The 23,201-nt window shown below is 35.2% G+C and overlaps 2 protein-coding genes across 3 annotated transcripts; both read left to right on the forward strand.

The window, feature by feature from the left end:
• The first annotated feature begins 5,370 nt into the window (after positions 1-5,370).
• LOC107428288 (thioredoxin-like protein YLS8) lies at positions 5,371-7,198 on the forward strand. The gene is made up of 2 exons (XM_016038802.4): positions 5,371-5,599; positions 6,673-7,198. Exons 1-2 carry the CDS (start codon positions 5,480-5,482, stop codon positions 6,979-6,981), a joined length of 429 nt encoding a protein of 142 aa, XP_015894288.1. The 5' UTR covers positions 5,371-5,479; the 3' UTR covers positions 6,982-7,198.
• A 1,282-nt stretch (positions 7,199-8,480) lies between these two features.
• Positions 8,481-12,249, forward strand: LOC107428283 (plant UBX domain-containing protein 7). Of its 2 annotated transcripts, none has more exons than XM_016038793.4 (10): positions 8,481-8,737; positions 8,918-9,048; positions 9,156-9,269; positions 9,752-9,938; positions 10,045-10,122; positions 10,216-10,284; positions 10,579-10,722; positions 10,889-10,991; positions 11,391-11,686; positions 11,901-12,249. In XM_016038793.4, exons 1-10 carry the CDS (start codon positions 8,636-8,638, stop codon positions 12,063-12,065), a joined length of 1,389 nt encoding a protein of 462 aa, XP_015894279.1. In that variant the 5' UTR covers positions 8,481-8,635; the 3' UTR covers positions 12,066-12,249. The 2 variants fall into 2 exon arrangements, with proteins under 2 accessions (XP_015894279.1, XP_015894280.1); XM_016038794.4 differs by having other exon boundaries at positions 8,489-8,737; positions 11,406-11,686.
• The last annotated feature ends 10,952 nt before the right edge of the window (positions 12,250-23,201 follow it).

Below are 23,201 nucleotides of genomic sequence, written 5' to 3' on the forward strand. Positions count from 1 at the left end.
AAATTGCATGAACTTACAAGGCTATGAATGAAGGTTACTTGATTTTGTTTTTCTTTTGCAGGACACATTTGTTTCTTTTTCTTTTTTTCCTTTTTTTTTTCTGATAAATTGGGAATGAGAGATTTCAAATGAGATTAAGATCTGAGAGTTATTATCAGTCATCATTACTAATTGGATTGTTCCAAAAAAAAAAAAAAAAAAAAAGGCATATGTTAAACTAAGGATGATAAATGTATGAACAAATTATTGTATTTGGTTTTTACTCTATTTAGATTTTAAAATTTTTAATTATTTGCTAAGATTAAATGATTGCAATTTTCATGTTGAAGGATTTCATCATAGTCAAGATAATTTATTGTCTTACTGAAGAAAATGCCACATATTATGTCAAAAAAAAAAAAGAAAAAAAAGCCAATACCACATATATTTATAGGAAAACATTGAAGCTCCGTCTATTGACATATCATTTTAGGCATATACATCAATTTATTTATTTGTTTGTTTTTTGAAAAACGGGGACTAAAGCCCCAAACAACACAACCTAACTAATAACACGACAAGGGGAAATCACACAATCCACAAACAACAGTGGTCTAATAACAATTTACTGACTTAATATATAATATATAATATATATGTCCACATTAATGTGTCTAAAAGAATTAATACCAGTTTGGCCTGTCATTTAATGATATATATTACAAGTCTCAATGGAGCTTATGGTTGATTCCAATAGACAATTCACTAATTTTATTCAACTAAACAGAAAAAAAAAAAAAAAATGGCCTTTGTATTTTACCAAAAGCTTTTCCTGTAAACAAAACAAAATATTGTTGAAAGGAAATATCTTTGTCGCAAATATTCTTTTCCCTTTAGTCACATTCATAAAATAGTATAAATTTAAAATCCTAAATATGGTCTTATATATATATATATATATAGATTTTTGAATACTACAACATTCAATACTAGGGAGAAAATGGATTTGAAATTTCAAAAAGCTTGGTGAAGATAATATTGTTAGTTCTAATTATGTTAGATCGTTCCTCATCAAACTCTCTCTCTCTCTCTCTCTGAAAAAATCTCTCCAATCTTCAGATATTATTCAAAATCCTGATAATGGATTTTAAACACTTCAAAAACCATGTAGGACATGTAGTGCATAGATAGTTCATTGTTTTCTAGAATGTGAAAGCATGTGTGTTAAATTACAACCTATTACAATACACATGGGTTGTCATCATGTTCGCCTATCAAATGTTCTCGCTTTTTTCTGCCTGCTCTTTCTCATACATATGCTCTTCATTTCAACTATAATTGTCTCCTTTCTTGCTCTGGCCATCTCTCTCTCTCTCTCTATCACATAAAAGAATGTTCATCAATTTTATTTATATTTAATTTTATAAGTTTGAAATATGTTTTGTTATCATTATTATCTTTTTATATTGGGGATTCAAACTGTAAATCTTAGTTAAATAAAACAGTTATTTCAAAACGGGTAAGCGAACTTCTAGGGATTTCTTTTTTACAGCTTTGTATATGTAGATCTTGATTTATTGGATGTATAATTATTTACGTATAGGTTTATTTGACAAATGAAACTTAAAAAAGAAACCATGGATTTTTGAGTGAAGAATATTTTTAAGACACGTTTAGTATACGGAATCAATGTAGTAATAAAATAGTTGTTCTACACTATTAATTTTTATTTTTATTTTTTATGTTTAATATATTTTTAAATAAAAGAATTATTATTAAATAATTATTCCATAGAAGGAATAACTACTTCTTTTTAAAGGTTTAGAATTGTTATTCTTCTAGTTTTTATCAAGATAAATTTCAAATATATATTTACTCTATTTGCAAAATATTTAAATTTATCACATTTAAAAAATACATAAATAAATATATTAATTTTTTTAATGATTTAAACCAAATTTGGTATTTTTCAAATGCTATATTTTGAATTTAATAATTCTTTATTCTTACCAAGCATATAAAAATAAATTATTATTGGATTTCCATTTTATTTTATTTTTTGGCTCCTATGAATAGCTGAAATTAACTATTTTGTGAACCAGATGTTCCCTATTAATGTTCTTTCTAATGCTCGGGTAACCTTATAAATTAATCTAAAAATTTCCAAGAATACATAAAAGTCCATTTTATGCTTTTTGTTTTTTGGGACAAAAATTGTAAGTTTAGAAAGCTTATAATTAAGTTCTTTTGGTTTTACCCCCCTCTTCCAGTTAGAACACCCTGGTTAGTGACCTCCCATAGAATTGTTGGTAGTAACTTTGTTGAAAGGTAAGCAGTTGGTCGTCATCCAAGGAAGCCGAATTTATTTTAATTTTATTTTTTTAAATTTTAAAACTTTCTATTTTGTTTTTCAAAATCTTCTCTAGGATTATGGTCACCTGGAAAATCGAAGAGGAATCTTTAGTTAGCATGCAAGTTAGTCAACGAATCTCCTAAAATCAAAAGTGAATTTTTTTTTTTCTTTTTCTGAAACAATAAATAATTAAAATATACATGCATTTTTTATTTTTTTAAAAAAAATAGCTAAATAGTTGCCAGTTGAATGATAGCTAATTGACATTCCATCAACCTATTGATCCCCAAATCAACCCATGGCTTTGGAAAATTTGAAAAGTTTATAATTGCAAAATAAAAATTTATCATATGAATTGTAAGACAAAATTTAAAATATACGTATAATTCAAAAGCATGTGGATGCAGAGACAATGAGGCACCCATATCTAATTTGGGCCATTTTAAAATTCTTATGGGCCTTTACCCAATTAACCCATAGAAAATAATTGGACTTTGTTTTGGGGGGTCGTTTGAGCCGATAATAATGAGGCCTCTGGCTGTTTCCATAATTGTTTAATATACTATTTTCAATGTTTGATTTTTGTTTTTGTTTAGTTCTGTTTTTGTTTTTTGTTTTTTGTTTATTTTATTATTATTTTTGAATCTTCTTATGAAAGTATACAACTAACTATGATAATAAACATAAAAATTAAAAGAAAAAAAATCTTGTTCATGTTTATTACAAGTTGTTGGGGCTCATGGTTGATGCCAATAGACGACTCACCAATTAATCTATCTATAGGGCATTTGAAAAACTAGCCTTTCTAACTTACCATAAGTTTATCATTCTGATGAATAGCTATTTTATTAATGCAATAATAATAATAATAACAATAATAATAATAAAAGAATAGCTGTTTTCTTAAACAAAATAAAATATTATTGAATGGAAATTTTCCTTACTTACATAAAATATAGTTTTTATGCTATAAACTTCTAATGATTAGGGAAAAATGGATGTGAAAGTTACAAAAAGTATTGTAAAAATAATTTTGTTGGTTCAATGCATGATTGAGCTAAAAATAGTGGTTTCTTAAGATCCTTCCTCACACCCTCTAACTCCCTCTGAAAATCCCCATTCTTTCCAATATTCTTCCAAAATTCCAAATCCTTATCTTGATAATTTTAAACACATAAAATACTTTTATTGGACATATGTAGTCAATAGAATAGTTCATTGTTTCCTAGAATGTGAAAATATGTGTTCGAAATTACAACCTATTACGGCCTCGTCGTTTAGATCATGCATATGTTCTTCACATCAACTATAGTTGTGTTCTTGGTTGCAGATCCAGCAAATTCAGACATGGATAGTTACATCTCTCTCTCTCTCTCTCTCTCTCTCTCTCTCTCTCTCTCTCTCTCTATGATTTATGTAAAACTTGAAATTTTAAATTTCAAATATTTTTTAGTGGAAACATTGGAATCTTAGTTAGTGTTTTGGATAAATTATAGAATTTCATGTACATAAATGTGATGAAGAATGAATGTTTGAGAGAAGAAATTAAGAGGGATGTATTCAATTTAGAGTTTAATGGATTTAAAATGAATTATAGACTTTAAAGGATTTGATGGATTGTTATGGAATTCTACAGACTCCATAAAGATTTTGTAAGAATCCAATGAAATCTTTGGATTTAAAGCTGGATTTCATATTGATAATTTTCTTCACAATTTCCCTGTTAAAATCCTTTCAAATCCATTAAAATCCATCATTTTTTAAAGTCTTTTAAAATCAATGACTTTTTGAATACCACCAGATTTTAAAAGAATTCTATAAAGTCCTAATTGAATACATCTAGATTTTAATGTACTTTTATAAAATTCATCAAAATCTGAATTGAATATCATTAAATTTGTATGCACTCCTTTAAAATCTAAATCGAATACCTCAAAATTTTAAAAGACTTTTAAAATCCTTCAAATTTTAAATTCAATACATCCCCTAAAAATGGATCTTCTAGAGTGGAAAAAATAGAGGAAGAAGAGTCAGTAACCGAAGAGAGAGGACATGCATTCATTACATATCTTTTTATTGTCCATTACATATCTTTTTTATTGTCCACGGAGAGCATTTTCTCTTTAAAGAGACCAACAAGAGAGTTAAAGTCAGGAAGAGAAAGGGTTAAAATTGTTGAAATTACGAAATAGAGGTTGAGAATATGTTAATTTGGATTGAATTAGTTTGCTTGGTCTGTTTTAACCTTTTTTTTTTTTTTTTTTTGACCTCTTTAAATTTCCTATTCGTTCATTATAATCATAAAACGTTGAAATGTTTGTTTTTCAATGGTGCTTACAAAGCAATATTTTTATGGTTACGGGTTTTCCAACATGATGCATACTAATATTAATTTAATGGTGCCTAATTGTATTATGATTAATGTTGTTGTATTTTTTTAATGTAACAGATGTGGATAAATTGGAGAAGTATGTTAAAACGTAATACAACAGCTGCAATAAACTTTAAATTTTAGCTTGATTATAATTTCCCCTTAAATTAGCAGACACAAGAATATAATGCCCAAGACTAAGATTTCCATAATAAAAAGGGCTCAATGAATTTTTACCCAAAAAAAAAAAAAAAAAAAAGGGGGCTCGATGAATTAATATTTATCAAGGATAATTATATTTCAATATCTTTTAAAATCATATTATTTTATTTAGGAATTGTACAATTTTTTAAATCCAATTTCATATATTTTTAAAATTATTATAAATTGGTGTGAAGTTTTTAAAATTATTAGAAACTGTTCAAAATTGTACTCCTTTTAATTTTTTTTAACACGTTAATAATTATAAGGTTCTGGCTTTTTGACTTTTTTTTTTTTTTTTTTTTTTGAAGTTTAACTTTTGGTTTTGTAATTGTTAAAAAATAAAAAGAAATAATAACAATAAAAGTATAGGGAAATATCTGTAATTTGAATAACCTCCAAGGCCCCCAGTGCAATTTTAGGAAAAGATCTCCATTGGCAAACCGACCCAAAAGAATAAAGAACCGTTGAATCTCTTCTACGACCACTTCAACTTGTCGGCGGGAAAGAAGTCTCTGTACCTCTGCAATCTTAGACGTCCTTGAGAGAGAGAGAGAGAGGAACGAATCGAAACGATGTCGTATTTGCTACCACATCTTCACTCAGGATGGGCCGTTGATCAGGCCATCCTTGCCGAAGAAGAGCGTCTGGTTGTCATCCGCTTTGGCCACGACTGGGACGAGACCTGTATGCAGGTTTGAAACCCTAATTTTTATTTTTATTTTTTCTTTTAGAACTTTTCTTCTAAATATTTAATTCACTATCTATGCATTACTTGAAGAAGATTGATTGAATTTCTCTGCTAACCCTTTAATTAATACTTTTTTCCCCTTCAATTTGGGTTTTTCTTTGTGTGGTAGGTTTAGGGAAGTGGATAAGTTTATTGAACAAAATTTAGGGTTAATTAACAAAATTATTGGGGATGGGTTTTTTCCAATTTTTCGGATAGATGGGCTTTTGCTGCCGATTTAGAATATATACTCATTTATAATGTGATTTATTGTAGTCTAAGCTCCACCAACATTAGATATTAGTAGAAATCAATGCTTTCACTGTGTTGGACAATGTGTGAATTGAAGATTTTAGATATAGTTTTGTTTTTTTTCTTTTTCTTTGGATATTGCCCAATTTCTTGAGTAGTCTTTGAGTGGATAGAAAATTTGCATATAATTCAATTACTTGCATAGTCTTTGACTGGATAGAAAACTGCCTTTTTACTGCGTGCTTGTTATAAAGATGTAGAAATCAATGCTTTCACTGTGTTGGACCATATGCGAATTGAAGCTTTTAGATAAAGTTTTGTTTTTTCATTTTCTTTGGATATTGGCCAATTTCTTGCACAGTCTTTTATTGGATAGAAAAATTTGCATATCACCCAATTACTTGCATTGTCTTTGATTGGATAGAAAACTGCCTTTTTACTGCGTGCTTGTTATAAAGAAGTAGAAATCAATGCTTTCACTGTGTTGGACCATATGCGAATTGAAGCTTTAATATAAAGTTTTGTTTTTTCTTTTTCTTTGGATATTGCCCAATTTCTTGCATAGTCTTTTATTGGATAGAAAGTTTGTAAATCAACCAATTACTTGCACAGTCTTTGATTGGATAGAAAACTGCCTTTTACTACGTGCTTGTTATAAGTATTTTGATTTACAAATTTTTTTTTTTTTTTTTTTTCTGGATACTGAAATTCACCATGATTTTGAGAGCTGGGTGTTACTTTGGATTGTTTACTAATGTTTGAATTTGTGGTCTATTTGGATTGTAGATGGATGAAGTGCTAGCCTCAGTTGCTGAGACGATTAAGAACTTTGCAGTGATATATCTGGTCGACATCACAGAGGTACCTGATTTCAACACAATGTATGAGTTGTATGATCCATCAACGGTTATGTTTTTCTTCAGAAACAAACATATTATGATTGATCTTGGCACTGGCAACAACAACAAGATCAACTGGGCTCTCAAAGACAAGCAAGAGTTCATTGACATTATTGAGACGGTCTACCGTGGAGCAAGAAAGGGTCGTGGTTTGGTTATTGCTCCCAAGGATTACTCAACCAAGTACCGCTACTGAGAGTCATATTCTGCTGGATATCAGCTTAGTTTGAGTCCTTGTAAGATAAAAACCCCAAAACCTGTTGGGTGGATATTGAATTCTCTGGAAGTCCTATCTGCTTGAAAGTCTTTGATTTTCATTTAGCTTTCTTAATCATTGTGTGACAACTTTTATTTTGTACTGTTTATGATTCTCCTTTATATGTAAAAGCAGGGAACACAATGTTTTTCTTGGATGCTAGTTTTAAGCAGAACGTGAATGAACTTTTGTGTATGGGCCATCATATGCACTTGATATGACCTCTATAACTCAAACAATTGGATCCCAAAAGAATTTTGATGAATTCAATTTTTCTATAAAAATATTGATGAAAACAGAAAAAACCATGGCATATTGTTTTATGTAACAAATAAGTTGCACTTAAATTTGTATTCACTTTATGGTTTCTAGTTGGCGTACTGTCTATATTCCTAACCTTCCCTTGTTTCCAGTAGCTTCTACATATCCACATTGTTGATGCTTCCCAGCAAAAAACTGTTTTCCATCTGCTTGCTAAAGCTTGACTTAGGAAATGCCAAGAATCTCAAAATTTTGGGTTTCTAAATAATTTTTTTTCCAAATTGGTTACCACTTTGCTATTAGTTTTTAATCAAGTATTCCAGGAGACACCTCTTGGCTCCTTTTGAGAAAAAGATTTTGGAGTAGACATTTGGAATCCTTTACATACTTTCCCAGCCCAACAACTATTCCTTCTCGGGTATTCATGCTCTCTCTCACTGTTTGTTCTTGGAAATCACCTGAAATTTTTGTGTTAGATTTTTAAAACATCTCATGGTGGATCTACGTGCTTTGGGTGCTTGCCAATATAAGCAATTAGAAATTGTCAAGTGGGAATCATCATCATGAGAAGAACTAAACTTGGAATGTTGTTGATTCACCGAAAAATCCTTCCCATGTTGTTGTTTGAAACTTCTCATAGCTTGCCACCTCCAAATCTAAATATGGAATTTCCTCACATCTGGGAATAAGATTAAGAGACACGTGTACATGCGGCATTCCCCATGTCCACTCGTACATTACCACGTGGCTGCTTGGAAATTAGAAATTCAATAGTTGCTTTCTATTTATTTTACCAACTCCAGCAACTCATTCCGATGCTTTTGTATGCCTCAAATGTAATGCCTTTTGAAACCGTAACGCTGCTTTTAATTTTGACAAGCAAAATAAAGTTGTTTTTTACTTTAGAATATTATTAATATAAAAAATAAGATATATAAATAAAAACTAATTAAAAATATTCATTCTTTTTATTTTCTTTTTTTGCTCAAATTCATTTCTTTTATTTGCTAATAAAGTAAAATACTATTCCTATCTAGTATCTATCTACTGATTATCCTATTTCTATTCGGTTATTCTATTCCTATTCCATTTATAAAATGATCTCAACCAAATCCCAACGTTTATCAATAATAATAATAATAATAATAATATAAATCCCAGGGAAAAGTACTTACCAAAAATAAAATTTTAAAAATCAAAATCAAAATCCTAGTGGAAAAGGGCAAAAGGGTATTAAAGGCCCGTCATATTCCAAAATTTCCCAAACCCATCCCATATCATACCCAAAGTTTCTGAGTCTGAACCCTAGATTGTAGCTGAGAGGTGAACAACAATGGATGAAGTGCTATCTACGAGTGACCAGCAGAGCATGGTCTCGTCGTTCCTGGAGATCGCCGTCGGTCAATCGGCCGAGACAGCCAGGCAGTTCTTGCAGGTATCTTTCTTTGAAGAATTTCTCTCAAACCCATTGCATTGATCTCTTTGATATTCAGTTTCGCTTTGTGTAAATATTGAAAAAGCTAGTATCTTTTAGGATATGTTGCTGTGTATAATAGCAATAAGGTTAATTTACAGCATTTGGAAGCTGAAATTTTACATATTGTTGTGAAAATAGGCCACAAGTTGGAAGCTTGAGGAAGCAATTCAGCTTTTTTATGTGGGTAATGAAGGAGGAGCTGTAGCGGCATCTCCTTCTCAGTCTCCACCGACTGAAAATTTCGATGCTTTGGCTGATCAAACTTCTGGGTATTTTTATTATAATTATTATTTTTTTATAAATATTGATTTTTTAAATTTTTTTTTTTTCCTTTGCCGCATTATATAAGATGGTGATTTTGAACAAATGGAAACAGGGTAGCGGAAAGGGAGAGTGGAACTGAGAATTTGGTACAGCGTGATGTAGATGAAGTACGCCCTCCATTACCTGTTATAAGGGAGGCTCTGTATGACGATGCCCTGTTGTATGGGTATGACTTCTCACCTCTTTTTGCTTTTGCATTCAATTATATGGAATTGAATTTCGGCAGTAAAGTTTCTATCTTTTCTCTCTTGCTTATTTTCATCATACACCTTTAGAGATTTTATTGCTTCATGTTTCTGAAGATTTTGAGATTCTGTTCATGATTATTTACCTTGTTTAGTCATTATTGCTTCTTTTTATTTTCCCTTGGGTATTTGAAGTTGTGATATCTTTCTTTTATGTTTGTATCATACATAATGCAGTTTTTCTTGTGCTTTGTTAACTCAATTTTCATATGTTTACTTGTTGAAGTTGGTGGGTTAATATTTGAAACTGTTATGAATCTCTATATAGTTCAGTTGTGTGCCTTAAGTGAGTTGGGACCCTATTTTGTAGTTTCTAGTTAACTTGTAGTACTTTTTTCTTTTGATAATTTCGGTTATTATTTTTACTAAATGGAAAAGATTTTCTCCACGTTTTTTTCTCAAGGATGAGGTATCCACCACATGAATCAAGTAACTTAATTGCATTCCGTAATTTTAATGAGGAAATGAAACGTCATGGGGTTTGGGAAGCAGATCAAGGTGCTGCATCAACAGCAGAAAATTCTCGAGATAACCTTGCATCATTATATCGCCCTCCCTTTCATCTAATGTTTCATGGATCATTTGAAAAGGTGACTGGAATTTTCTTTTTAAAATTGATTTCTAAGATTTAACGATATTATTGCAGTTATTCTTTGTAAATTGTTCACTCGAATGGAAGTGGTTGTGTTCATGCAGGCAAAAAGTGCTGCTTCTGCTCAGGATAAATGGCTCCTTGTTAACTTGCAGTCTACTAAGGAGTTCAGCTCGCATATGGTGCGCTTCTAACTATGTTGTACAATAAGTCAAAGTTTTTCTTTTTGTTTACTTGTAGACTCAGTTTTGATTTTAATATTTTGGTTTCTGAAGCTTAATCGAGATACATGGGCTAACGAAGCTGTTTCTCAAACAATTACTACCAATTTTATCTTCTGGCAGGTCTGTATCCCACTTTAATAGACTCGTTGGAGTTTGTATGTTCCTCCAGACTTTACATATGATTCCATGTACACAGATGACCTTATAATTTTTATGACAAATGAAAAATTGGTAAATTACAAATTAAATACTTGAATTGCAGCTCCCCACCTCAGATATTGTTTTTCTTCACATCCTTTCCCTATTTCCTGAGTAAACTCTCAATCCTAAGGCCTATGGGGATTTTTGTCATCCCTAAACAAGTTTTTTACCACTTGTGTTTTTAACTTCATGGTTGATGGTGGTTTGAAACAGGTATATGATGATACCACTGAAGGTCAGAAAGTTTGCACATATTACAAGTTGGACTCTATGCCTGTTGTGCTCACCATTGATCCCATAACTGGACAAAAAATGCGTGTTTGGAATGGAATGGTTCAACCTGAACGTTTGCTGGAGGTAAATAGCTATGGTTTTCTGTCGAATATAGGTAGTTTGGTGATGTAAAAAATTTGTTGTGAAAGAGTAATGTAGACACTTTTATTAATAAGTTACATCCTCATTTGGAATGAACTTTTGGTTAATTGCTTTAGTGGTTTAATAAAAATGTTCTTTGTCACTTCAGGATCTTTTGCCCTTCTTGGATAGTGGCCCAAAGGATCATCATGTGACTTTGTCACATAAACGTCCAAGAGAAAGTTCTCTGGCTCAACCACAGAAAACTAAAGGTATGTTAGGATAGTGGAAACTAATTTTCTCAGATGTATTAGGACATTATAGTTAATATGCTTGGTTTGCACAATATTTTTTGGTCCTTCAATTTTTATTTTTTTATTTTTTTTACCCAGTCTGAGTACAAACAACTCAGGTAGCATCTTCTTTAAGCTTACAAAGAAAAGGATAAGTTATTTTTTATCGGTTGTTACATAGGTCCTCCTTGTAAACTTGCTTTGGTGCTTTGCTTGGATGGAAGAAAATTGGGTGCTTCTGTATGGGACAACTGCTATTCCCAACTCAAATATTATGTTGGGCATTGTTCTAGATATCTTTGCAATTGCACCATTATCTTTATGTATAAAACATATTCTGTTTTTTTTTCCTTTCAATGATCATTGACACATCAATAGCTGATTTGATTTCAGATGCCCCAGCAGTTGCAGACAAAACTAATGAAGAGGATGAGGAAGTATTGAGAGCTTTGGCAGCTTCCATGGAAAGTATAAAAGACACAAGTAGAGTGAATTCCAAAGACAAAGATATTGTTACTGAGAAAGAAGAGGAAACATGCTCAGCTGAGAAGCCTACTTATCCGCCTTTGCCTGAAGAACCCAAGGGTGACAGGAGACTCCTCTGTAGGGTTGGCATCCGTCTTCCAGATGGGCGCAGGCTGCAGCGAAATTTCTTCCGCTCTGATCCAGTACAGGTAAGATTATATTATTAGGCTTTATTATTTTGTATTTAGCAAATCTATAATCAATATTGCGTCCCCATTTGTTTAGCTGATGCGAACATACTCAATGAAATGATCCATCATAACAATTATGACCTTAATTATTCGACAAGTTAGCGTTTGTGCTGTTTTCTGCCTCTTCTTTGCCGGTAGGGTTCTAAGTAAGTGTGGTGCTTTGTTATTGCAGCTGCTATGGTCATTCTGCCATTCTCAACTAGAGGAAGCCAAAACAAGGCCATTCCGGCTGACACAAGCGATTCCAGGAGCTTTAAAGTGTCTGGATTATGATAGTGAATCGACTTTCGAGGAGTCGGGGCTTGCCAACTCCATGATTTCAGTTACATGGGACTGAAGTGAAGTAAAACTGGGTGCTACTGGTTTGACCATTTATCTGGCTGTCTGTTGGGATTTGTGCAAGAAGAATTTTGGTTTGCCCTTTCTTTTTGCCTGTTATGGTCTCTCGAAAGTCTTCCTTATTGGACTTTTGTATATTCTCATTGAAAGGGGGTGAATCTAATTTTATGGTTGTTGCTTAATACTCTCTTGTCTCTCTTTCTCTCTCTCTCTCTCTCTCTCTATTTGTATACATATATGCATATTCGTTTCTATTTTTATTTTTTTTATATATATTTTCCTAGAAAATTTGTCAAAAAGTATAAAAGTATGAATACAATCGAATACAATCGAATTTATATTTTTTCTCAAATTTTGAAATAAAATAAAACAATAATAATAATAATAATAATAATAATAATACTAAAGGAAAAATAGTCTGGCCAGCTGTCCCCAAAACAGAGTCAAAAGAAATTAAATAAATATATATATATATAATATAAGTTCCGCGCGATAAATTGAATAAGACGGGAGATTTAGCATCTGCTCCGTAGCATGAAAGGCATCCATCCTGGTTCGAAGATCAAAGTACCAAGCCACCCAATAAAATCAATCAAGCTGTTTCATGTTTTTCACCAGAAAATAAACAAATAAATTCTAGATCTTTCTAATTTTAATTATTCATGAACAAAGGTAAAGGGTGTTTAGAACAGTTAACATGCTACATAAGATATAGATGACATAGGCAAAGGGTTCCCTTCCCTTTCTTTGTCTCTCGCTTTATAAATAGAACCTCGCCACTTAAAACAAAAATCTTCGGTTTCGATAATCGACATCACGGCAGTGGGCTGAAAATTTGCTCTGCCTCATGTGGGATTAATTAACGCATTGATGTTGTTTTTGTAGGATTCCTTTATTTTTGTTAAATTCTTGACCTTGAGTGATTGGAGATTAATTCACCTATACATATAACTATTTTTTGTTCAGAGCAATGTTCTCGGAGGAGAGAATTACTTTATGTAAATTTATAAATACATATATATATTATTAATTTTATATACACAATAACAACAGTTCTTTCGGAGCAGAGCTGCGACAATATTTCATGCTTGGTACAATGAAGGAGGAGGATGCAGGTATTGGCAAATTGCCAGAAGAGATTTATTTTAACCTCGATCAAACCTGCACATCTTCCATTGATGGATGGGTGGTTTATTTTAATCTCGATCATACCTGCACATCTTCCATTGATAGATGGGTTAAGTTTGCAATGGGAAAGCCAGGACTTCAAAATTTGAAATTGGAGTTTCCATGTTGTAGGCTTTGTTGTGACAGGATGTGAGGTTGAGCTGCCAGCTGTAAATAAGTGCTGAGGTGGCATTTCTGTTGTAAAGCTGTTAGTTTGAGTTAGTTAGGTCATTAGCTTTGTTGGTTAAGTTCTAGAAGTTACTGGTGCACATGTTTACATCAATATATAAGCTGTAAAATCAATGAATGAAATACAAGGATAATATTATGAGAAAGTTTATAGATTTTCTTTCTTTTTCTCTCTTTTCTCTAGCTTGTCTTAGGGTTTCTTGTTACGCAAGGCTTTTGTCATTTTCCTGATTCTTCAGCTTTCTTCTTGTTTCTCTTCTTTATCACATGGTATCAGAGCAGAGATTATCGATCTGGTAAATACAACAATGGCAGAGACATTTGTAAGTGCAATTGCAGACAAAATTGGTGATTCTCTGGTTACGGTCTCACCATTTCCAACCAATGTGCAAAAGCTCGATGGTGAAAATTTCTTGATGTGGAAGTCTCAGATTCTTCCGATTCTAAGAGGACACAAACTTGACAAGTTCGTGCTCATAGATGAACCAGAATTCATGAAGAATTTTGTTTCTAATGATGCTACAGTTACAGAAGAAAATTTGTTGAAGTATTCTGCTGAGCAACAGATCTGGATTTTGCAAGATCAGCTACTGTTAGGGTGGTTAATTGCTACAATTTCTATTGAAGAACTTGGTAACTTGGTAGGATTGAGAACATCACGGAGAGTCTGGGCTCAAATTAAGGAGACCTATGCATCTCAATTAGAGGTAGTGATGCTTTAATTACGAACTCAATTGCAAACTACGAAAAAAAGAGCAATGAAGGTTGTTGACTACTGCAAGAAAATGAAGAAAATAGCTGATCAAATGTCTGCAGGGGGATTTTTGTGAAGTCCAGCCGCACCACCACTGCACCGATAGTGTGAAGACTGCACAGCCACCATCTTTGACAATGGTTGCTGCATTTAACACCGAACTCCAACTTGCTCAACAATTGTGGGCTACTGTCAGAAGCTGTTGAAGATTGTGACCATGCAACCGACCTTGTAAGCCTATAAATAGGCTCCATCCCGTTGCATGCAAGCTCAATATCATCCCAAGTGAGGAGTATTGAGAGTAAACTCCGAGAGAGAGAGTGTTTAAGTTCCAGAGAGAGCTTGAGAGAAGAGTGAGCAATTCCAGAGAGAATTTGACAGTGTAGAGAGAAGTTCCACGTGAGAATCTTCACGAGAGAAGTTTTTTATTTTTGTATTCTATTTCCAAGAGAGTAATAGAATTATTTTTATTTTTCTTCTCATATTTCTTCTCTAAAGTGGTCGGAGAACCACAAAAAGTGGTATCAAAGCTTCAGGTCGAGAGCTTGGGTTCAAAATTTGAAAAAATAGAGCCTCTGCTCTTCAAGTTGGTGTTTCGAAAAATTGCTCAAATAATTAATTTGACAATACCAGGTGAAATTAGTCGACGAGACGAGAACACCTAAGTTCGCCGGATAGAAAGAAAGAGGCTCACGCACCCGCACGCGCCGTCTGAAATTTTCTGCAGCAGTTCACGCGCCTCACGCGCCGTCTGGAGGTTGAAGACGACCACGTCAGCAGACACGTCAGCGCACCAAGCCACGTCATCTGCCACGTCAGCCGACACGTCATCTGCCACGTGTTGACACGTCAACATAATCTGCCACGTCATCAAAATTTTCTTAAATTACGGAACAGCCCCTGAATTGTTGGAAATTACATATTGACCCCTGTAGTTTCTGTATTTACAGGTTGACCCAGAAGTTTTGTGAAATTACATTTTTGTCCCAAAATTTTTGGTAATTATATTTTGACCCCGGAAGAGTCAAGTCCACCATTTTCGGCCGTTCCGGACGCAACGGTTAACTCCGTTTTGCCAAATTCGGCTCCATTTTTTGTCAAGCCATAATGTCAATGGAAGAATCATCTTCGGGAGCTATGGTTAAGCTCACTGCCACAAATTATACACTTTGGAGACCTCGGATGAAAGATCTCCTCAATTGTAAGGATCTGTTTGATCCTATAGAAGCTAAAGGAGAAAACCCCAATCCTAGCAAAGAAGCAGAATGGAAGAAATTAAACAAGAAAACGATCGGTCAGATCAGGCAATGGATCGACCACAGTGTCTTCCATCATGTAGCAAAGGAAACGGATGCATATGCCCTTTGGACAAAATTGGAGGACATGTACCAGGCCAAGACTGCTCGGAACAAAGCCCTGTTGCTTAAGCGATTGGTAAATCTAAAATTACAGAGTGGAACTTCTGTAGCCGAGCATACCAGTGAGTTCCAGAGCTTGGTAAATCAATTATCTGCTGTGGATTACCAACTAGGGGATGAGGATCAGGCCCTCCTACTTCTAAGCTCTCTTCCAGACAGTTGGGAGACATTGGTAGTCTCTCTCAGCAATTCGGCCCCGAATGGCAAACTTACTATGTCTATGGTTAAGGATGCCCTATTTAATGAAGAGGTCAGGAGAAAGGACATTGGCATGGATCAGTCACATGCCCTCGTCACAGAGAGAGGAAAACAACAAAGAGGTGGTCGAGATAGGGGGAGAGGCAGGAGCAAGAGCAGAGGTAGATCTACAGACGGCAGAAAATCATCATATAAGTGCTATCATTGTGGCCTGGAGGGTCACATGAAGAAGAACTGCAGAAAGTTGTTGAGAGAGCAGAGACTCCAAGGTAATCAGCCGAAGAAGGATGGAGAGACACTAGTCACTGTTACAGGAGAAGTGGCGCTCTGCTCCACCGAAGAAGAGACATGCCTTCATATATCAACCCAAGATGTTGAGTGGGTAGTCGATACTGCAGCATCCTACCATGTCACTCCACACAGAAATTTCTTCCAAACGTACAAAGCAGGAGACTTTGGTACGGTAAAAATGGGAAATTCCAGTTTCGCAAAGATTATGGGAACTGGTGATATTCAGGTAAAAACGAATGTTGGTTGTACAATCACTTTGAAGGATGTCCGTCATGTTCCAAATCTTCGGCTTAATCTACTTTCGGGAGCAGCCTTAGACAAGCAAGGCTATGACAACTACTTCAGCAAAGGCACATGGAAAATGACGAAAGGTGCCATAGTTGTCGCTCGAGGACATATTTGTGGAACGTTGTACAAAACTCATGTGAAGATATGTGCAGATAGCCTCAATATTGTAGAAGGAGAGACGTCTCAAAATCTGTGGCACCAGAGACTCGGTCACATGAGTGAAAAAGGATTGTCCACTTTGGCAAGGAAGAAGCTTATCACTGTTTGCAAGGATGCTGCACTAGATCCTTGTAGTCACTGCTTGTTTGGTAAGCAACATAGAGTCTCTTTCAGTTCCTCTGCAACGAGAAGATCAGAGTTGCTCAGTTTGGTGCACTCTGATGTATGTGGTCCTATGGAGGTGGAGTCACTAGGCGGTAATAGGTATTTCTTGACCTTTATTGATGATGCTTCTCGGAAGGTGTGGGTATATTTCTTGAAGACAAAGGACCATGTATTGGATTACTTCAAACTGTTTCATACCATGGTAGAGCGTGAAACAGGAAAGAAGCTGAAATGTCTCCGCTCAGATAATGGAGGCGAGTATACTTCCAAGGAGTTTGATGCCTACTGTAGAAGACACGACATTCGACATGAGAAGACGGTCCCTCGCACTCCACAACATAATGGAATAGCCGAAAGAATGAACCGAACCATTATGGAAAAGGTCAGAAGTATGATCAGTATGGCTAAGCTGCCAAAGCCATTCTGGGGAGAAGCTGTTCGTGCCGCCTGCTATTTAATCAACAGATCACCGTCAGTATCGTTGAATTTTGAAATTCCGGAGAAAGTGTGATCGGGTAAGATTCCCTCCTACTCTCATTTAAGAGTGTTTGGTTGTTTAGCTTATGTACATGTATCCAAGGAGTTCAGACAGAAGCTCGATGTAAGATCTACTCCATGCATCTTTATAGGATATGGAGATGAAGAATTCGGATACAGGTTATAAGATTTGAAAACAAAGAAGGTTATTAGAAGTAGGGATGTAGTATTCTATGAAAACCAGACAATGGAAGACATTGAAAAGCCCATAATGTCTCCTAATTGTAGTTCTAGTGCCGAAAATTTTTGTCCTAATCCAGCACCAGCACAAATAGCCACAGAAGATAATGAGGTGCATGAAGATATACCAGAAGCAGACCAGGAGGAAGAAGGGGATATTAAGCAGGGGGAGACTCAATCCTCTCAAGCAGCTGTAGGGCCATCACAGCGGTCAGATGATGGTACACCTCCTGAAACCAGTGGTTTACAAGTTCGGAGATCTGAGCGAGGCCGAATTCCATCAAAGAGATTTTCAGAATCTGAGTATATTCTGCTTACTGAAGAGGGGGAGCCAGAGAGTTTCCAGGAAGCTGTTTCTCATCAAGAGAAGGAAAAGTGGCTGCAAGCAATGCAAGATGAGATGGAATCCTTGCAGAAAAATCATACTTATGAATTGGTTAAGCTTCCAACAGGAAAGAAGGCACTAAAGAATAAATGGGTGTTCAAGCTCAAGAAAGATGGCAGCGGAAGGGTGATGAAACACAAAGCCCGATTGGTGGTCAAAGGATTTCTTCAGAAGAAAGGAATTGACTTTGATGAGATTTTTTCACCAGTGGTAAAAATGACTTCAATTCGAGTCATTTTTGGTTTAGTAGCAAGTCTAAACCTAGAGCTTGAACAGATGGATGTGAAGACAGCATTTCTTCACGGTGATTTACATGAGGAAATCTACATGGAGCAGCCAGAAGGATTTGAGGTTTCAGGGAAAGAAAACCTCGTATGCAAGCTGAAGAAGAGCTTGTATGGCCTCAAGCAAGCACCAAGACAATGGTACAAGAAGTTTGACTCGTTTATGGTGAGTCAAGGCTATAAAAGGACTGCAGAAGACCAGTGTGTTTATACTCAAAAATTTTCAGGTGGAAACTTCATTGCACTTTTGCTATATGTGGACGACATGTTGATCGTTGGACAATATGCAATAAAGATTAGTCAGCTGAAGAAAGAATTGTCTAAGTCCTTTGATATGAAAGACTTAGGACCAACTCAACAAATTTTGGGAATGCAAATAATCCGAGACAGGAAGAATAGAAGGTTATGGCTATCTCAAGAGAAGTATGTTGAACGGGTGATAAAAAGATTCAACATGGATAAAGCCAAACTGGTCAGCATTCCACTTGCAAATCATTTCAAGTTGAGCAAGAGATTGTGCCCCTCATCCAAAGAAGAGATAGAGGAGATGGCTTCAGTACCATATTCTTCAGTGGTAGGAAGTCTGATGTATGCAATGGTGTGTACCAGACCAGACATTGCTCACGCAGTAGGTGTTGTGAGCAGATTTCTTTCAAATCCTGGAAAGAAACACTGGGAAGCAGTCAAATGGATTCTCAGGTATCTTAAAGGTATATCGAAGCTGTGCTTGTGCTACGGGGGAGGTGCTCCAATCTTAGAAGGCTATACAAATGCAGATATGGCTGGAGACCCTGATAATAAAAAGTCTACATCAGGTTATCTCTACACTTTTGCGGGGGGAGCTGTGTCATGGCAGTCAAGATTGCAGAAGTGTGTTGCTTTATCCACTACTGAAGCAGAGTACATAGCCGCAGCGGAAGCGGGTAAGGAAATGTTGTGGTTAAAGCGTTTTCTCACAGAATTAGGCATCAGGCAAGAAGACTACAAGATACATTGTGATAACCAAAGTGCCATGGATTTGAGCAAAAACTCAATGTATCATTCCCGTACAAAGCACATTGATATCCGCTATCATTGGATACGCGAAGTAATAGATCAACAGTTGCTTAAACTGATGAAGATCCACACAAAAGAGAATCCAGCAGATATGCTAACAAAAGTTGTTGCTCAAGAGAAGCTGAAGCTATGCAGAGACATAGCCGGAATGGATGGCAAATGACCATCAGTTTAAATGCGGCTAGAGAGGGAGAATTGTGAAGTCCAGCCGCACCACCACTGCACCGACAGTGTGAAGACTGCACAACCACCATCTTTGACAATGGTTGCTGCATTTAACACCGAACTCCAACTTGCTCAACAATTGTGGGCTACTGTCAGAAGCTGTTGAAGATTGTGGCCATGCAACCGACCTTGTAAGCCTATAAATAGGCTCCATCCCGTTGCATGCAAGCCAAGCCAAGAGAGCAAGCTCAATATCATCCCAAGTGAGGAGTATTGAGAGTAAACTCCTAGAGAGAGAGTGTTTAAGTTCCAGAGAGAGCTTGAGAGAAAAGTGAGCAATTCCAGAGAGAATTTGACAGTGTAGAGAGAGGTTCCACGTGAGAATCTCCACGAGAGAAGTTTTTTATTTTTGTATTCTATTTCCAAGAGAGTAATAGAATTATTTTTATTTTTCATCTCATATTTCTTCTCTAAAGTGGTCGGAGAACCACAAAAATTTTTTGTGTCAGAAAAAGAACTTGTAATGTGTATCTTGACTGGCTTAGGTCCTGAATATGAGATGGTGAGAGTTAATTACATAAGCAAGCCTCCATTACCGAGTTTACAAGAGGTAAAAAATTTTCTATCTCACTGTGAAATTACAATTGAATAGAACAATGCAGTAGCTATATACAGTACTGCAAATCTTGCCTCTGCTTTTCATAACCAAAAGCAACTTAGTGATAATACTGGTATAAGAAATGCCTCTTCTGAAAGTGTCAGCTATTATGTTGATACTACTCCTTCTTATAATGGTATTTCGAGTCATGAAGGAACTGGTTCTGGAAAATTTTATATGAATGATTTTCACATGAGAGGAGGTTCTTATGATAATAGAGGTAGAGGTTATTCAGGAAAAGGTAGGGGCCGAAGTAGTGGAAGGCCATGGAAGCCACAATGTCAAATATGTGGCTTAATTGGACATCTTGTATTAAGACCCATCCAAAATTCCTCATCGGAACCCTAGACAAGTCCTGATCTCAAGGAAACTCTATCGGACCTTCCAATGGAAAATCCGGCAGAACCTCCCCTAAGGGTTGGACTTACCACAAATTTCCTGCACTGAAAACATACTTCTATACACATCCCCTTATTCCTCTCACAATACTACAATTTAATTCCACCTATTTGCAGCACTCTAAAAAAATAATAAGAATCAGTGTATAATTAATACATCAATGTCCAAGGCAATATACAGAGCTTCATGAAGTACTATTAAGTATAGAAATTATACAACAAGGATGAAAGAAATATTACAATTGAAATAAATGAAGACAAAGATAACTTCTCAAATTACGACAGCGACGGAGATTACGTTCACTCCGGAAGAACGTCTACCACTCCTTGCACCTAGGGGAACGAAATTTAAAAATATGATATGCTAATTATCTTAGTGAGTGACCCTATCTACTATACAATTTTTATTAATAATATAACAATAAAAGGAATTTAATTAATCAATACCAAACAATTAAATAAATAAATAAATAATTCATTGAAAATAATATTTTCTTTCAAAACCCTCACTATTCCCTCCATTGGAAAGGTTTCCCTTTTAAAACATTTTCGCAAAACCCGTTCTTTGTATGCCCCAAAAAATCAAGGAATCATTAATTTAATAAATAATAATTAAATAATTCAAATATACATAAAATGTAATAAAATATATTAAATAAATTTAGAACACTTGCATTAAAGAAATATAACATAAAGGAAAAACTTTCAATATATCTAATTCATAAAATTTGATTTAATAAATCAAAATAAACAATGTAAAAAAAATATAATTTAAATAATTATAAATAGATGGTAACGTAAATAAAATACATTTAATTTAAATACGATTTTAAAACCTTTAGGGTTTGAAATTTCTATCTGAAAATTTATACTTGACGCACCACACCATATACCAATGATGCCCTCCGATACCCAGCGTCCCGAGCACCGTCTGGCGGAAGGTTAAAGAGAGAAACTTGCATACGGTCGCTTCGGCGTCTCGACAGCTCCGCTGGTTAAACCATCATCCCGGCCATGGAGGGGGGCGACTTATGTGCACTATATAAAACTTGCCTACCCTCGGTCCAGTGGCAACTCACGAGAGACATTATAACTTGCTCACTCATCCATATATACAGTACAGAACACCAGTACTGTATGAGTGTGTTTAAAATAAATAACCAAATTTTATTATAAAAAGATACTCAATTTTTTTTAAAATTCACCGTGTGAATTATACCATTTTTCGAACTCAATCTCCCACATTTTTTTTTAACATTTCCAGCACAAATCCACCGATAATAATATACAAATAATTTTCTTCCCAAATCATAAAATCAATCAAATAATGTTCCATGGGCATAATTATATAATTTGAAACCACCAAACTTAAACCAATATTTTCCTTGAAATATTTAAAATCAAATCATGCCTAAAAATAATATTAAAATCCAAATATAGTTAATTAATGAAAACACATTGCTCATGCGTGATAAATACAATTAAATCACAATAATAATAATCGAGAATTTCTTAATAACCTAAACTTTCATTTAACATCAATGGGTATATATAAATGTATAAAATAATATTTTTTTTTCACAATTATATTTAAATTCCACTGCATGAGCATAATTCTAGATATCAAATTAACACAAAATAAATATAATTAATCATCCCAAAATAGTTTTAAAGGTGGGTCACTCACCTTAAGCACGTGTATCAATCAAGATCCTCCACAGGATCAACTCCCCTACCCACACATGCACCTAAAATATCCACAATACATAAAACCAATTATTTTAATATTTTAATCGGGTAACTCCCAAATGGGTACCCGGGGAGCGAACACAAACGACAACCAAAATTGATGAGTAATATACCAAATCGAAGCTTGGGTGACGAGGATTACGAATCCGGTCTTACTTCCCGGAGATCAGACCGGAGGTGGCTGGAATCTCGCCGGAAAGCTTTCAGAATTTAACTCCTCGATTCTCTCAATCCGTTGAGATTTAAGGAAAGGGGACACTAGATTTAGGTTCAGAGGGTCAGAATTAGTGGGAAAGTAGGGGCGGTGCAATTTGAAACTCGCCGGAAAGTCAATTTTCCCAGCGACCCACCGTGGTCACCGGAACCCGTCACAGCCTGCGCCGCGTCCGGTGGCCACTGGCTGTAATTTTTGGTGAGAAGGTAGATCTAGTGGTGGGTAACTCAATGGGACTGGCGATGAGGCAAACAGTGGTCGGAATAGGGAGAAATCAGGGTTTGAAGGAATCAGCACTGCCGCCGGAAAAAGCCTCGATTTGGGCGCATCGGTGGTCGGTTGGCAGTGGTTTTTGGTTGGCCGCCTGGTTTTCAGGTGGTCTTCAAGGTGGGGTGGCGTGGGTGAGGAAAGGGTAGCCGAAAAATGGCTAAGTGGCGGTGGCCGGTCGGTTCTCTCTCTAGCTCTCTCTCCCCTCCCCTCTTTCTCTCTCCTTCCGCCGGCTTGTGCGTTTTTGCCTGAATAAAAGCCACCTGTGGGTGAAACTGTTCACTCACGGGATTGGCTGAAATTGCGACACATGGCCCCATACTGTTCACTCAAGCCAGATATATTAAAATATTATGGTAGTCAGAAAACTTCACATGTCCATAACTTTTTAACTAGATGTCCAATTTAAGCGTACTGCTAGTCTATGAACTCGTATCAACGAGTATTTTACAACCATATGAAAGTCAAAACAAAATTCTACAACCATAAAAGGTCAACTCCCGACACCTTTTGGACAGTTTGAATCTTGACTTATTTTGCCCATAACTTTCAAACCGTAACTCCGTTTTTGACGTGCTACTAGTCTACAAACTCGGGGCATCATGTACTTCG

The sequence above is a fragment of the Ziziphus jujuba genome, chromosome 12 (genome assembly GCF_031755915.1).
Source record: "Ziziphus jujuba cultivar Dongzao chromosome 12, ASM3175591v1".
Taxonomy (NCBI): Eukaryota; Viridiplantae; Streptophyta; class Magnoliopsida; order Rosales; family Rhamnaceae; genus Ziziphus; species Ziziphus jujuba.